Below are 12,519 nucleotides of genomic sequence, written 5' to 3'. Positions count from 1 at the left end.
GGGAATTTGGGGGTTTTTTGGGTGCTGGGGGAGGAGGAAAAGCTGCTCCTGCTCCCGGGGGGGTTTTGGGGATCATTTGGGACCATGGGAATGATCCCAACTTGGAGCTTCCAGGTACCTGTGACCTCAGGCTCGGGCTTAAATTCGGGTTTTAAACGGAAATTTAAGTTTTAAATTCGAGGTTTAAATCTAAAGGGAAGGTTCAAAGCCCTTTTTCTGCCTCTTTCCCACAGAAACTCGGCGCAAAATCCCGCTTTTTTTTACCCAAAATAAGTCTTTATTTAGGGGGTTTTGGCACCCTCGGGCTCCACTCGTGGCAGGATTTGGCAGGAAAAAGTGGGATTGGTGGGAAAATTGGGGATTTCACCCCAGATTTGGCTGAAAAGCCGGGATTTGACCCAGGGCTCGGTGGGAAAATCGGGATTTCACCCGGGATTTGGCAGGAAAACTGGGATATTTGCCCCAGGGCTTGATGGAAAATTGGGGGTTTCACCCGAGATTTGGCTAAAAAACTGGGATTTCACCCAGGATCTGGCAGGAAAACTGGGATATTTGCCCCAGGGCTTGATGGAAAAATCGGGATTTCACCCGGGATTTGGCTGAAAAGCCGGGATTGGCCCCAGGATTTGGCGGAAAAGCCGGGAATTCCCCCCCTTGCTGCGTTTTTGGCCCCCGGGGTCCCCTCTGGCCCCTCCATCCCCCCCAAACCAAGGGATGAGCCCCCCTACGACCCCCCCCGGGGCGTGTCCGGGTCCTGCCCGACGCCCCCGCCCCCAAACGCCTTTGGGGTCCCTTTGGGGGCCCCCCCGGGGTGGCTCTTGCTCTTGTGGGCGGTGACGTTGTCCCTCTTCTCGAACCTCTTCCCGCACACGTCGCAGGGGAACTGGTACGAGGAGTCGGCGTCGTGTTTGCGCATGTGCCAGTTCAGGGAGGCCTTCTGGCGGCACGTGAACCCGCAGATCTCACACCTGGGCAACAGGGAACAGGGATTGACAGGGATGGGGCTCAGGGAATAGGGATAGGGAACAGGGAACAGGGATGGGGCTCAGGAGGCCTTCTGGCGGCACGTGAACCCGCAGATCTCACACCTGGGCAACAGGGATGGGGAAACAGGGATGGGGCTCAGGGAACAGGGATAGGGAACAGGGAACACAGATCTCACACCTGGGGAACAGGGAACGGGGATGGGGCTCAGGAAATAGGGATAGGGAACGGGGAATGGGAATGGGGAAACAGGGATGGGGCTCAGGAGGCCTTCTGGCGGCACGTGAACCCGCAGATCTCACACCTGGGGGGGAACAGGGAACGGGGAATGGGGATGGGGCTCAGGGAATAGGGATAGGGAACAGGGAACAGGGATGGGGCTCAGGGAACAGGGATGGGGCTCAGGGAACAGAGATTGACAGGGATGGGGCTCAGGAGGCCTTCTGGCGGCACGTGAACCCGCAGATCTCACACCTGGGGAACGGGGATGGGGCTCAGGAAATAGGGATGGGGAACAGGGAACAGGGATGGGGCTCAGGGAACAGGGATGGGGAACAGGGAACAGGGATGGGGCTCAGGGAACAGGGATGGGGAACAGGGAACGGGGATGGGACTCAGGGAATAGGGATTGGCAGGGATGGGGCTCAGGAAATAGGGATTGACAAGGAGGGGGCTCAGGGAACAGGGGAGGACTCAGGAAATAGGGATGGGGCTCAGGGAACAGGGATTGACAGGGATGGGGCTCAGGGAACAGGGATGGGGCTCAGGGAAATAGGGATGGGGCTCAGGGAAATAGGGATACAGAGGGATGGGGCTCAGGGAACACAGGGAGCAGCAAGGACTGGGACTTACTGGGATGGTGGGAATGACTCAGTGGGAGGGACAGGGATGGGACTGGGACTCACTGGGAGGGACAGGGATGGGACTGGGACTCACTGGAGGGGCTTCTCCCCGGTGTGGATGCGCCGGTGGATGAGGAGGTTGCTGCTGGTGCGGAAGGAGCGGGCGCAGAACTCGCAGATGAAATCCCGCTGGTCTGGGGGGGGAAAGGCACCGGGATCAGATCCCCTGGGATCCCTCTGGAATGTCCTGGGATCCCTCTGGAGTGTCCCCCTCACCGCTGTGCAGCTTCTGGTGCTCCTTGAGGTGCTTCTTGAAGTTGAAGGATTTCCCGCAGGAGGGCTCGGGGCAGGTGAAGGTTTTCTGGTGCACGTGCTGGTACTTCTGGTGGTGCTGCAGGATCAGGAAAAACCCTCCTCAGATCCCAAATCCCGGCCCCAGGGGGGCCCAGGGTGGGGTTTGGGTGGTTCTCAGTGGTTTTCGGTGGGTTTTGGGGGGGTTTGGGGGGGTCTGGGCAGTTTTTGAGTGGTTTCGGGTGGGGTTTGGGCGGGTTTGGGGCAGGTTTTGGCTGATTTTTGGTAGTTTTGGGTGGGATTTGGGTGGTTTTGGGTGGAATTTGAGTGGTTTTGGGTGGGTTTCGGGCAGGTTTGGGGGTCTCACGTTCAGGTACTGGCGGTTGGAGAAGATTTTCCCGCAGCCCTCGAAGTCGCAGAGGAGGATCTCGCGCTTCGCCGCCTTCCTGGGGAAACCAAAAACCGGGAAAACCCTTCCCAGGGCGGGGCTGGAAAACCTTTGGGACGCCCCTCTGGCCCCCTCCTCCACCCTCCTCACCCCCTTTCCCTCTTTTCCTTCTCCCCTTGGAGCTGCTCCCTCTTTTCCCCCCCCCTAAAACCTTCCCTGGAGCTGCTCCTCGTCCTCCCCAGGGGTTGGGAAGAGCCCCGGGAGCTCCTCCAGCCCCTTCCCATCCCATTTTTTTGGGTACCTGATCCTTTTGGGGCCGGGAAGAGCCCCGGGAGCTCCTCCAGCCCCTTCCCATCCCATTTTTTTGGGTACCTGATCCTTTTGGGGCCGATCTGAGCCTCCTCCTCGTCCTTCCCCTGCGTCCTCCTCCGGCAGCTGCAACGGGAAAAACCTGGATGAGTCCCCTCCTTGTCCCCTCCTTGTCCCACCAGGAAATTCCCAAGGAAATCCCACTTTAAATCCATCAGTTCTCTCTTTTTCCCCTCCCATTTTTCCCCATCCCTCGGGAGCAGGAGGTGCTGGAACAAACACACGGCTCAGGAGTCGAAAAGGGGGGGAATAAATCCTTTATTTGTTCCCAAAAAAATCCATTCCCAAGCTTTGGCTGCAATCCCAGGACGAAGATCCCAGCCTGGATCGATCCAGAATTCATCCCCAGCTCCCCCTGGAACTGAGGTGTCCCTGGAATTGAGGGAAGATCCGTTAAAAAAAATGGATTAAAGGGGTTTTTTTTGGGGATTTGGGTCCCAAATGGGTCAAAAAGGGGTTTTTTATCAGCTCAGGGTTGACTTTACCTGGGGGAGGGAGAAGAGGAGGAACCCCCAGGATGGGCTGGAAGTTCTTGCTCCGCTCAGAAATCAGGATTTTATCTCCATTTTCCACCTCCTGGGAGAAAAATTAATGGAAATGGTTAAAAATACAATCCCTGCCCCCAAAGCTGAAGCTCAGGCTGGGCTTTGGTGGCCCCTTCCCGAAATCCCGGGGGTGATGCCCCTCGGGGGGGGGAAAAGGTCGATGGGAGCAGCAAAGGACTCACCTGGGGACGGGGCTGGGCCGAAAAAAGGGGATTTCAACCCCTTGGAAGCGTTGGAAGCGTCGGAAAAAAGGGGATTTCAACCCCTTGGATGTGTTGGAAATGTTGGAAAAAGGGGATTTCAACCCCTTTGATGTCTTGGAAGTGTCAGAAAATCCGTGCAGGGGTGTCAGAGCTCCAGAGCAGCCCCCAGCCCAGCAGAGACCCCCCCCCCAGGGAGGGATTTGGGCTCATTTAGCCCCAAACCCAGGGAATTCTGAGCCGGGATCCACGGATTTGGGGCTGGGGGGGGTCTTTGTCCCCATCCCTCGCCCCCCTCGGCCCCTCCTGGCTCCCCAGGAGGGTCACAGGGGTTGGGGATCCCCCCCCCAGAGAGGTCAGGGAGCCAAAATCCCCCCAAATTTGGGTGCTGGACACCCAAACCAGGCCCAGGGACACGGGTCTGCCCCGTGGTGGCCAGTGGGGTCATGGGGACAGTGGCCACCCCCTTGGGGACACGAGGCTCGGCCCCTGTGGCCACTGGTCCCCCCCCTTGGGGACACGAGGCTCGTGCCCTGCCCTCAACACTCGCCCACCTTCGGGTGGTCCCAGCGGGTCCCTCAGTGCCAGAAACCCCCCCCAGAACACCCCAAAAATGCTCCCTCTGTGACCCCAAAATGCTCCCCCCTGGTGACCCCAAAATGCTCCCCCGGTGACCCCAAAACTCTCCCCACCATGACCCCAAAATGCTCCCTCTGTGACCCCAAAATGCTCCCCCTGTGACCCCAAAACACTCCCTCTGTGACCCCCAAATGCTCCCTCTGTGACCCCAAAACACTCCCCTTGGTGACCCCAAAATGCTCCCCCTGTGACCCCAAAATGCTCCCTCTGTGACCCCCAAATGCTCCCTCTGTGACCCCAAACCCCCCTCCCCACTGGGACCCCCCTGACTCACCCCCGGCCGCTCCTCTCCTCGGGGGGGTCCCGGGGGGGCTCCAGGGGGGGCTGTTCCTGCTCCTCCTCCTGGGGGGGCTCCTGGGGGGGCTTCTCCTTCTCCTTCCCGCGGGCCCGGGGGCGGCTCGGCCGGGACGGGGGCTCGGGGTCACTGGGGGGGAGAAATGGGGTGGGAGGGGGGGTTTGGGGGATAAATGGGGTGGGTGAGGCTCCCAGTGCCTCACTGGTCTGTACTGGGACAGAGGAGGATCCCAACAGGCTCCCAGTGCCTGACTGGTCTGTACTGGGACACAGAGGAGGATCCCAACAGGCTCCCAGTGCCTCACTGGTCTGTACTGGGACACAGAGGAGGATCCCAACAGGCTCCCAGTGCCTCACTGGTCTGTACTGGGACACAGAGGAGGAGCCTGAGAGCTCCCAGTGCCTGACTGGTCTGTACTGGGCCCTCACCTGCCCGGGTGGTAGCTCTGGTCCCTCAGGTCATCGCTGTAGGTCAGGTCACCTTCCTCCTCCTCCTCCTCCTCCTCCTCCTCCTCCTGCTCCTGCTGCTCCTGCTGCTCCCGGGGCTCCTTCCCGGGCTCCTTCCCGGGGCTGGAGCTGCAGGACACGGACACGGGGGGGGGTCAGTCTGGGAGGGGGACAAAGGGGCCAAAGGGGACAATTTGGGGGGGTCACCACTCACCTCCCGCCCGCTGCTGCCACGGGGGACGGCTCGGGGGGCACCTGGGGGGCTGCAAGGGGACAGGGGGGTCAGGGGGGGGCTGTTGTGCACGGGGGACAGTGGGGGTCAGGGGGGGGGCCTGCAAGGGGAGGGGGGTCAGGGGGCGGGGGGGGACAGGGGGTGAGGGGGGGACAGGGTGGGGTCATGGGTGGGATGGACGGGGGACGGGGGGGGTCATGGGGTGGGGACCGGGGGGTCGGTGGGGTTCGGGGGGGGCTGCAAGTGGACAGGGGTGTGTGGGCGTGGGTGGGTGATTGGGCGCGGGATGGAAGGGGACAGGGGGGGGGCGTCATGGGGGGAGGACAGGGGGGGGTCGGGGGGGGACAGGGGGGTGATGGGTGCTGGTGGGGACAGGGGGGTGATGGGGGGGCTGCAAGGGGGACAGGAGGGTGATGGGGGGGACAGGAGGGGGCTGGAAGGGGTCAGGGGGTGATGGGGGGGACAGGAGGGGGCTGGAAGGGGTCAGGAGGGTGATGGGGGGGCCATGAGAGGAAGAGGAGGAGGAGGAGGGTGAGGACGGAGGGCGGGGAAGGGCCCCAGGGTTGTCCCAACCCCTGATCCCAGTGGGACGAGCCCCCTGGAGCGGGATGGGGTTGGGGGGTGCTGGGGGGGACCCGGGGGGTGCTGAGGGCACAGAGGTGACCCCAAAGTGGGGGGGGGAGCTCACCTGTGCCCCCAGCCCCGCCATGCCCCCCTTCCTCCTCCTCCTCCTCCTCCTCCTCCTCCTCCTCGGGGTCTCCCGGCCCCGGGGGGGCTCCCGGGGGTGCTCGTGGGGGTGTCCCGGCCCCCCCGGGCCCCCCCCAGGAGAAGCGGTGCCCGGCCACGCACTCCCAGACCAGGGGCTCGGCGCTGCCCGGCGCCCGCGGCCGCACGTCGGGCACGAAGCCGCACTCCTGCCCGTGCCCGTGGGACAGCAGCACCAGGCGCTGCAGGGAGGCCGCGTGGAGGTGGCCAGGATCCCCCGGGTCCCCTGGCAGACGCCGAAAAACGGGAATAATTGAGGAACAGGCTCCGAAAATGGCGGTCGGGGGGGGTAAAAGGGGGAAAACGCGGAAATTTTTGAGGGAATGGCTCCGAAACGGGGGCGGGAGGGGGGGGTTAAACATTGAAATCCTTGAGGAAAGGGCTCCCAAATGGTGTTTTGGGGGGGTGTTGAATAGCAAAATATGGGAATCCTGGAGGGAATGGTTCCAAAGTGGGGGTTTGGGGGCGTGGGGAGGGGGGGTCAAACAGGGAAAACACGGAAATCCTGGAGGGAACAGTTCCAAAATGGGGGTTTGGGGGAAACGTGGAAATCCTGGAGGAAATGGTTCCAAAAAGGGGGTTTGGGGGGGGTTAAATAGCAAAGTATGGAAATCCTTGAGGAAAGGGCTCCCAAAACAGGGGTTGGGGGATTGAACAGGGAAAACATGGAAATCTTTGAGGAAATAGTTCCCAAAAGGGGGGTTTGGAGGGGGTTAAATAGTAAAATATGGAAATCTTTGAGGAAATGGCCCCAAAAGGGTGTTTGGGGGGTTAAACAGGGAAAACATGGAAATCTTTGAGGAAATGGCCCCAAAAGGGTGTTTGGGGGGTTAAATAGTAAAATATGGAAATCTTTGAGGAAAGGGCTCCTAAATGGTGGGTTTTTTTTTTGGGGGGGAGACTCAACCTGGGAGGGCCAGGAACCCTCTCTCTGCACTGACATCCAAATGGGTGGGCAGCACCCCGATTTGGGGAGGGGGAGGCCCCCACCCCAGGTGCTGATTTTGGGGAGGGGGAGGCCCCCACCCCGGGTGCTGATTTTGGGGAGGCAGAGGCACCCACCCAGGGTGGGCAGCACCCCGATTTGGGGAGGGGGAGGCCCCCACCCCGGGTGCTGATTTTGGGGAGGGGGAGGCCCCCACCTGAGCTCCGGGTGCCGCCGGGGTCGCTGTACCTGCGGGGACAGGGTGGGGGGTCAGCAGGGGCAGAGCCGGCCCGACCCCAACCCGGGGTGAAGGGGGTGAGTTTTGGGGGGCTCGGGGGCCCCCCCAGCGACCTGTCGAGCAGGAACTGGGCGAGCTGGGAGTGCAGGGCGAAGCCGAGCTGCTCCTTGAGGCGGCACCAGCGCTCCAGGTGCCCCCCGATGCGGATCCGGCAGCGGCTCCGCCGCGCGTCCAACTCCCGCCGCCGCTGCCGCCGGACAACCTCGGGGGCTCGGGGGCGACCCCCCCGCGCCGGGGGCTGGGGGGACAGGGCAGGGGTCACTGGGGGGGACTGGGGGCACTGGGGGGACAGGGAGGGGTTGGGGGGGACAGGGGAGGGTCAGGGGGTGGGCTGGGGGGGGTCACTGGAGTGGGCTGGGGGCACTGGGAGAGGTTGGGAGGGGTCGGGGGGACAGGGAAGGGGTCACTGGGGTGGGCTGGGGGGACAGGGGAGGGGTCAGGGGGTGGGCTGGGGGGGGTCACTGGGGTGGGCTGGGGGCACTGGGGGGACAGGGAGGGACTGGGGGGGACAGAGGAGGGTCAGGGGGTGGGGCTGGGGGCACAGGGAAGGGGTGGGGGCCTGGGATGGGCTGGGGAACAGGGGCGGGGTCACTGGTGTGCGGCTGGGGGCCGGGGAGGGGACTGGGGGGGTGACAGCGGCGGGTCAGGGGTCGGGCTGGGGGCGCGGGGGGGAGGGTTGGGGGGACAGGGGAGGGGTCACTGGGGTGGGCTGGGGGGACTGGGAGGGGTTGGGGGGACTGGGAGGGTCAGGGGGGTGGGTTGGGGGCGCGGGGAGGGGCTGGGGGGGTGAGGTGGGAGAATTTGGGGTGTCCATGGGGACAAGGGGAGGGTCAGGGGGGTGGGCTGGGGGTGCAAGGAGGGGCTGGGGGGGACACAGTGGGGGGACATGGGGGTGGTCCGGCACTGGATGGGGGAGTTCAGGTGAGGAATTTGGGGTGTCCTGGCTCCATGGGGGGGGGTCTGCGGGGGGGGTTCAGGTGGGGAATTTGGGGTGTCCTGGCTCCATGGGGGGGGTCTGGGGGGGGCTCAGGTGGGGCCACAGGGACACGGGAGGGGTCGAGGGGGGTCACAGGAAAGGGGGGGCTGAGGGGGGGACCCCCACGCTGCCCCAAGCCCCGCCCCAGTCCCCGCCCCCTCGCCTTGGCCCCGCCCCTCGACTCCCCGTAGCCACCTCCCTCTTGGCCCCGCCCGCGCCGGCTCAAGCCCCGCCCCCAACAAGCCCCGCCCATCCCACAAGGCCCGCCCCCGCCGCTCCCCCCCCCCGGGGTCCCCCCCCGCCCGTTCCCCCCGCCGGGCCTTAAAGCGGGGAAGGGGGGAAAGCGGCACAACGGCGGCGGGCGGGAGGGGAAGAGCCGGATTTTGGGGGCTCCGTCCCGCTCCCGCCGCCCCCGCCGCCCCCTCCCCGTCCCCGCGAACCTCCTCCGCCGCTCCGCGCTCCATCCCGCGCCGAGGGGGCCCCACCCCGGGCCGTGCCCCCTTTAAGAGCCGCCGGACGTGCCCCCCCTCCCTCCCTCGCGCCGCTGAGGGACCGCGCCAAGATGGCGGAGGCCACGCCCACCTCGCGCGGGGAGGGCCGCGGGGGACGCTGGGAGGTGAAGTCCCGCGCGGGGCATGCGTGTTCCCCATGGTGTGATCTCTGCCTCGCTCCGATTGGCTGCTTTTCTGCCCTCTCATTGGTCACCGCTGATCACGCGTCCCGTTACGGGACCCGCCTCCATTTGCCGTGCCACCATTACCAGGAGGGACGATGAAGGCACCTAATGCTGGTGAGGAGCGAAAAGGGGGAGTCTGGCGGGTTCGCCCTGTCCTGGGCTGGGGGGATGCTGGCGGTGCTGGGGAGCGGGCTCTGGCGGGAGCTGGGGGTGAAGTGTTCGGAGCTCTCATTGAGTCTCAGCGCCGGCCCTGCGCAGCCCGATCGCTCCCCCACGCCCTCCCTTCCACCCCTCCCACTTCCCCCCCCTCTTCCTTCCCCTCGTCCCGTCCCCCCTCCCGTCCCGTCGTGGAGCCAGCCGGAGGCGGAGCTAGTCAGGGGCGGGGCCATCCGGGGGCGGGGAGGGCATGGGCGGTCCTGGTGCAGCCTGGCTGCTGGGCCTCTGTCAGAAACACTGCCCGGGTCCCTCATCCCACACTACCTGGGATAAGTGAGTTCCCAGTCCCTCTCTGGACTGTTCTCTGCGTATTCTCTACAGTCTGACACGGTGCTCCTGTTAAATCCGACTCAAAGAGGGTTTTTATTTCACCCCTAGCGATGCCTCATGTTCAAGAGGGGGCTTGTCCCGGTCAGGGAGGTGCCTCTTCTAACTTTGCAGTGATTCAAGATATGGAGGGTAGAAGCAACTGGAAGAATGGTGAGAAGGCAGAGGAGTCCCCGTGTCTCCAGGATGGATCAGAAACAAGGAATATACAAAACACGATCCTGGGAAAATGTGTGGGTGAGTGCAGGGCCAGCCCTGGGTCCCGTAGGGAGGGGACAGTGTTGCCCCACCAGGGCAGGGCTGGCAGGTGTGAGGCTGCTCCAGGGGTCTGCAAGAGGCCTCGTGCTCTGCTTCTGCTCTTTCCTCCTCCAGGCAATTGGTTCAGGTCACACCCAGTGCTCACCGTGGTGCTGGCTGTGCTCCTGCTGCTGGCTCTGCTCCTGGCTTTGGTGGTGGCCATGGCTGTGCTGGCAGGTAAGGGAGGAGCAGCTGCCTCAGCTCAGAGGCAGCTCTGGGCACAGGGCTGGGCTCCCTGTGGAGGGGAATCCTCAGACCTTCTCCCTTTCCTCCTTCAGTGAGAAGCCTTGGAGAGATTCCAGTCACGCCCAGGCCTCCAGAGTTCCTGGCCTGTCCCGAGGCCTGGGTCGGGTACAACAGGGTCTGTTACTACCTCTCCAGGGATGAGGGGACCTGGGAGCAGGCTCGGGATCGCTGCTCCGAGCTCGGGGCCTCCCTGGCCGTGCTCAGCGACAGGGAAATGGTGAGTGAGGGGCTCTGGGGGGTGTGTGGGTGGCAGAGGGGAGGCTGAGGGGGGTTCCTGGCCCGGGGCAGCTCTCACTGCCTGCTCCTCTCTCCCTCCCAGGACCACGTCTTCCGCCTCAATGGCAACCTGGATTACTGGCTCGGGCTGCGGAGACGGGGCGAGAGGTTTCAGTGGGTGGACGGCAGCAGCTACAACTCCTCGTGAGTCCCGGGGGGACGGGCAGGGGATGGGGGGGATGAGGCTGCTGGGACTGTCCCTCCTTGTGCTTGTCTCCTCATGTGCTGGGGGGAATGGGCAGAGCCGACCTGTCCTGTTCACAGCCCTGCCCTGTAACAGCGCTGTCTCTGCTCCTCATTGCAGGCTGGAGGTCCTTGGCAATTCAGAGTGTGTGTACCTGGCGGACAATAAACTCAGGAGCGAGGACTGTTCAAAGCAGCTGCCGTATCTCTGCAGCAACCCCCAACCCCACCTGTAATGGAAGTGAGGGAGAAAGGACCTTCTCCGTCCTGAAGACTCACAGCTTTCCTTCTTCCACGAGCCCAGGGATGTCCTTCCACAGATGAACATTTACTTTGTGCCACATCTCAGCACAACCTCAGGAACCTCAGTGCCTTTTGTCATTGTCACCTCAGTAGCTGGTCTCAAGGAGGTGAACCTGCAGGGACATGATGTGTGCCTTCGTGGACTAGGGGTTTCTTTCTCCAGAAGTTTTCCTAATTTTCTCATGGCCAGGCTTCGCAAACGAAGATTTGGGAAGGGCTTTACCCACGTTTCTTGCAAGCGTGTTGATGGCTAAAAAGGCCAATATGAGACAGGCATGTCTGGTTGGGTCCTAATTTTCTATCACTTAACGGTGTGGATGCATAACACTACAGTGCTTTAATGTGCGCATATGAAGTATTTGGCCACTGCTGAATATTCGAATGTGAACATACAATGTCCTGATTGTGGCCTCAGCAGTTACTGTATCAGTGCTGCTGCTGTGCTTCTCTCTCCTTCTCCTTTTTTTATATTTATAATAAAGTTTGTGCGACCCCACCGCTGTCCCTCGTGTCCTCGTGTCGGTGCGGGAGCTGCGGGGGCCGCTCGCCCCGCGCGGGCGGGGAAAGACCCGAGGGAACGTCCCGGCGGGTGCCGGGATTGCCCCGTTCGCCCTGAGGGAGCCAAGATGGCGGAACAGCCCTCACGGTTCCACCAATCAGCGGCACCCACTGCGGAGGGGACCAAAGCCTCGTATTGGCTGTTTGACCCGTCACTCTTGGCTCCCGCGCGCTGATTGGTCACGGCCGTAGGGTGGGCCACGCCCACGAAGGAGTCCACGGAGTTGTCGTTCTCGGAGTCGTAACAGCACCGGGAGCGACGGCAGTGTCCGGACCCCGGTGAGGCGGCGGGTGAGGAGCTCGGACGCGGCCCCGGCGCAGGTGAGACCCGCGCTCGCTTCTCCTGGGGCTGGAGGCGCTCGGGGGTTCTGGCGGTTTGGTCCTTCCCCGCGTTTTAAAGGTGGATTTGGGGTCCCGTTCAGCCCAAATGGGTTCCCGCTAAGCATTGAGAGCAAAGGTCTCTGGAGAGGCTGAGGGGAGCTGGGGGGGCCAGCATGGAGAGGAGGAGGCTTCAGGGGAGAACCTCCTCATCTCTAAACTACTGAACAGGTGGGGGCCAAACGAGTGGGGCTTCGGGCCTCTCTCCCAGGGAAGCAGCGGCAGGACAGGGAGGGCGCGGTCTCCAGCTGTGCCAGGAGAGGTTTAGGCTGGATTATTAGGAGGGAATTCTTGCAAGGAGTAATCAGGCCATTGGAATGGGCTGCCAGGGAGGGGCTGGAGTCCCCGTCCCTGCGGGTGTTGAAGGTGAGACTGGATGTGGCATCAGTGCCATGGTCTGGGAAGCACGGTGGGGTTGGATCCAGGGTTGGACTTGGTGATCTCGGAGGTCTTTTCCAACCTGGTCTGGATGATTCTGTGAGAGACCACTAGGACCCCAGGATCGCCTGGAATAAATGGTGGGAAGGGGACCTTTTCCTCCATCCTGAAGACTCAACAGCTTTGCATCTTCTCCCAGCACACCTCAGCTCTCCACCTGCCTTGCAGTTGTTTATCTGCATCACCTCAGAGCCTGGTGCCACGGATACCTCAGTGCAACCCCTCAGGGTCACCTCAGTGCCTGGTGTGAAGGGGATGAGCCTGCAGGGAGGGGAGATGATGTGGAAGCCCATGTGTGGCTGCCTGAAGTGGGGACTCTGGGTTTCTTTGTCCTTCTAGAACCATCCCAGAACTCATCCTGCTTCTCTAACAGTCCACAGTTGTACCCTAACCCTGTATACATGTATGATGCTGCCTATCCGGAGT

General features: G+C 62.8%; 2 protein-coding genes across 2 annotated transcripts; one reads left to right on the top strand and one right to left on the bottom strand.

The window, feature by feature from the left end:
• Positions 1 to 254: 254 nt before the first annotated feature.
• LOC113982773 (zinc finger protein 692) lies at positions 255 to 9,696 on the bottom strand. The gene is made up of 14 exons (XM_039389421.1): positions 9,352 to 9,696; positions 8,636 to 8,982; positions 7,273 to 7,457; positions 7,139 to 7,170; positions 5,973 to 6,222; positions 5,920 to 5,927; positions 5,214 to 5,262; positions 4,982 to 5,128; positions 4,533 to 4,682; positions 2,878 to 2,940; positions 2,485 to 2,563; positions 2,103 to 2,217; positions 1,921 to 2,020; positions 255 to 968 (listed from the first exon to the last, which is right to left on the bottom strand). The coding sequence occupies exons 2-14, from the start codon at positions 8,891 to 8,893 to the stop codon at positions 725 to 727; spliced, it is 1,680 nt and encodes a 559-aa protein (XP_039245355.1). The 5' UTR covers positions 8,894 to 8,982; positions 9,352 to 9,696; the 3' UTR covers positions 255 to 724.
• On the top strand, positions 9,007 to 11,215 carry LOC113988444 (early activation antigen CD69-like). The gene is made up of 5 exons (XM_027722071.2): positions 9,007 to 9,651; positions 9,787 to 9,888; positions 9,990 to 10,174; positions 10,277 to 10,377; positions 10,538 to 11,215. Exons 1-5 carry the CDS (start codon positions 9,468 to 9,470, stop codon positions 10,650 to 10,652), a joined length of 687 nt encoding a protein of 228 aa, XP_027577872.2. The 5' UTR covers positions 9,007 to 9,467; the 3' UTR covers positions 10,653 to 11,215.
• Positions 11,216 to 12,519: the final 1,304 nt, after the last annotated feature.

This window comes from Pipra filicauda, unplaced genomic scaffold (genome assembly GCF_003945595.2).
Source record: "Pipra filicauda isolate LSUMZ 115617 unplaced genomic scaffold, ASM394559v2 scaffold1022_size37222_pilon, whole genome shotgun sequence".
In the NCBI taxonomy this organism is placed as follows: domain Eukaryota; kingdom Metazoa; phylum Chordata; class Aves; order Passeriformes; family Pipridae; genus Pipra; species Pipra filicauda.
Note: the sequence above shows the minus strand (reverse complement) of the source record. Positions and strands in the feature narration are given on the sequence as shown.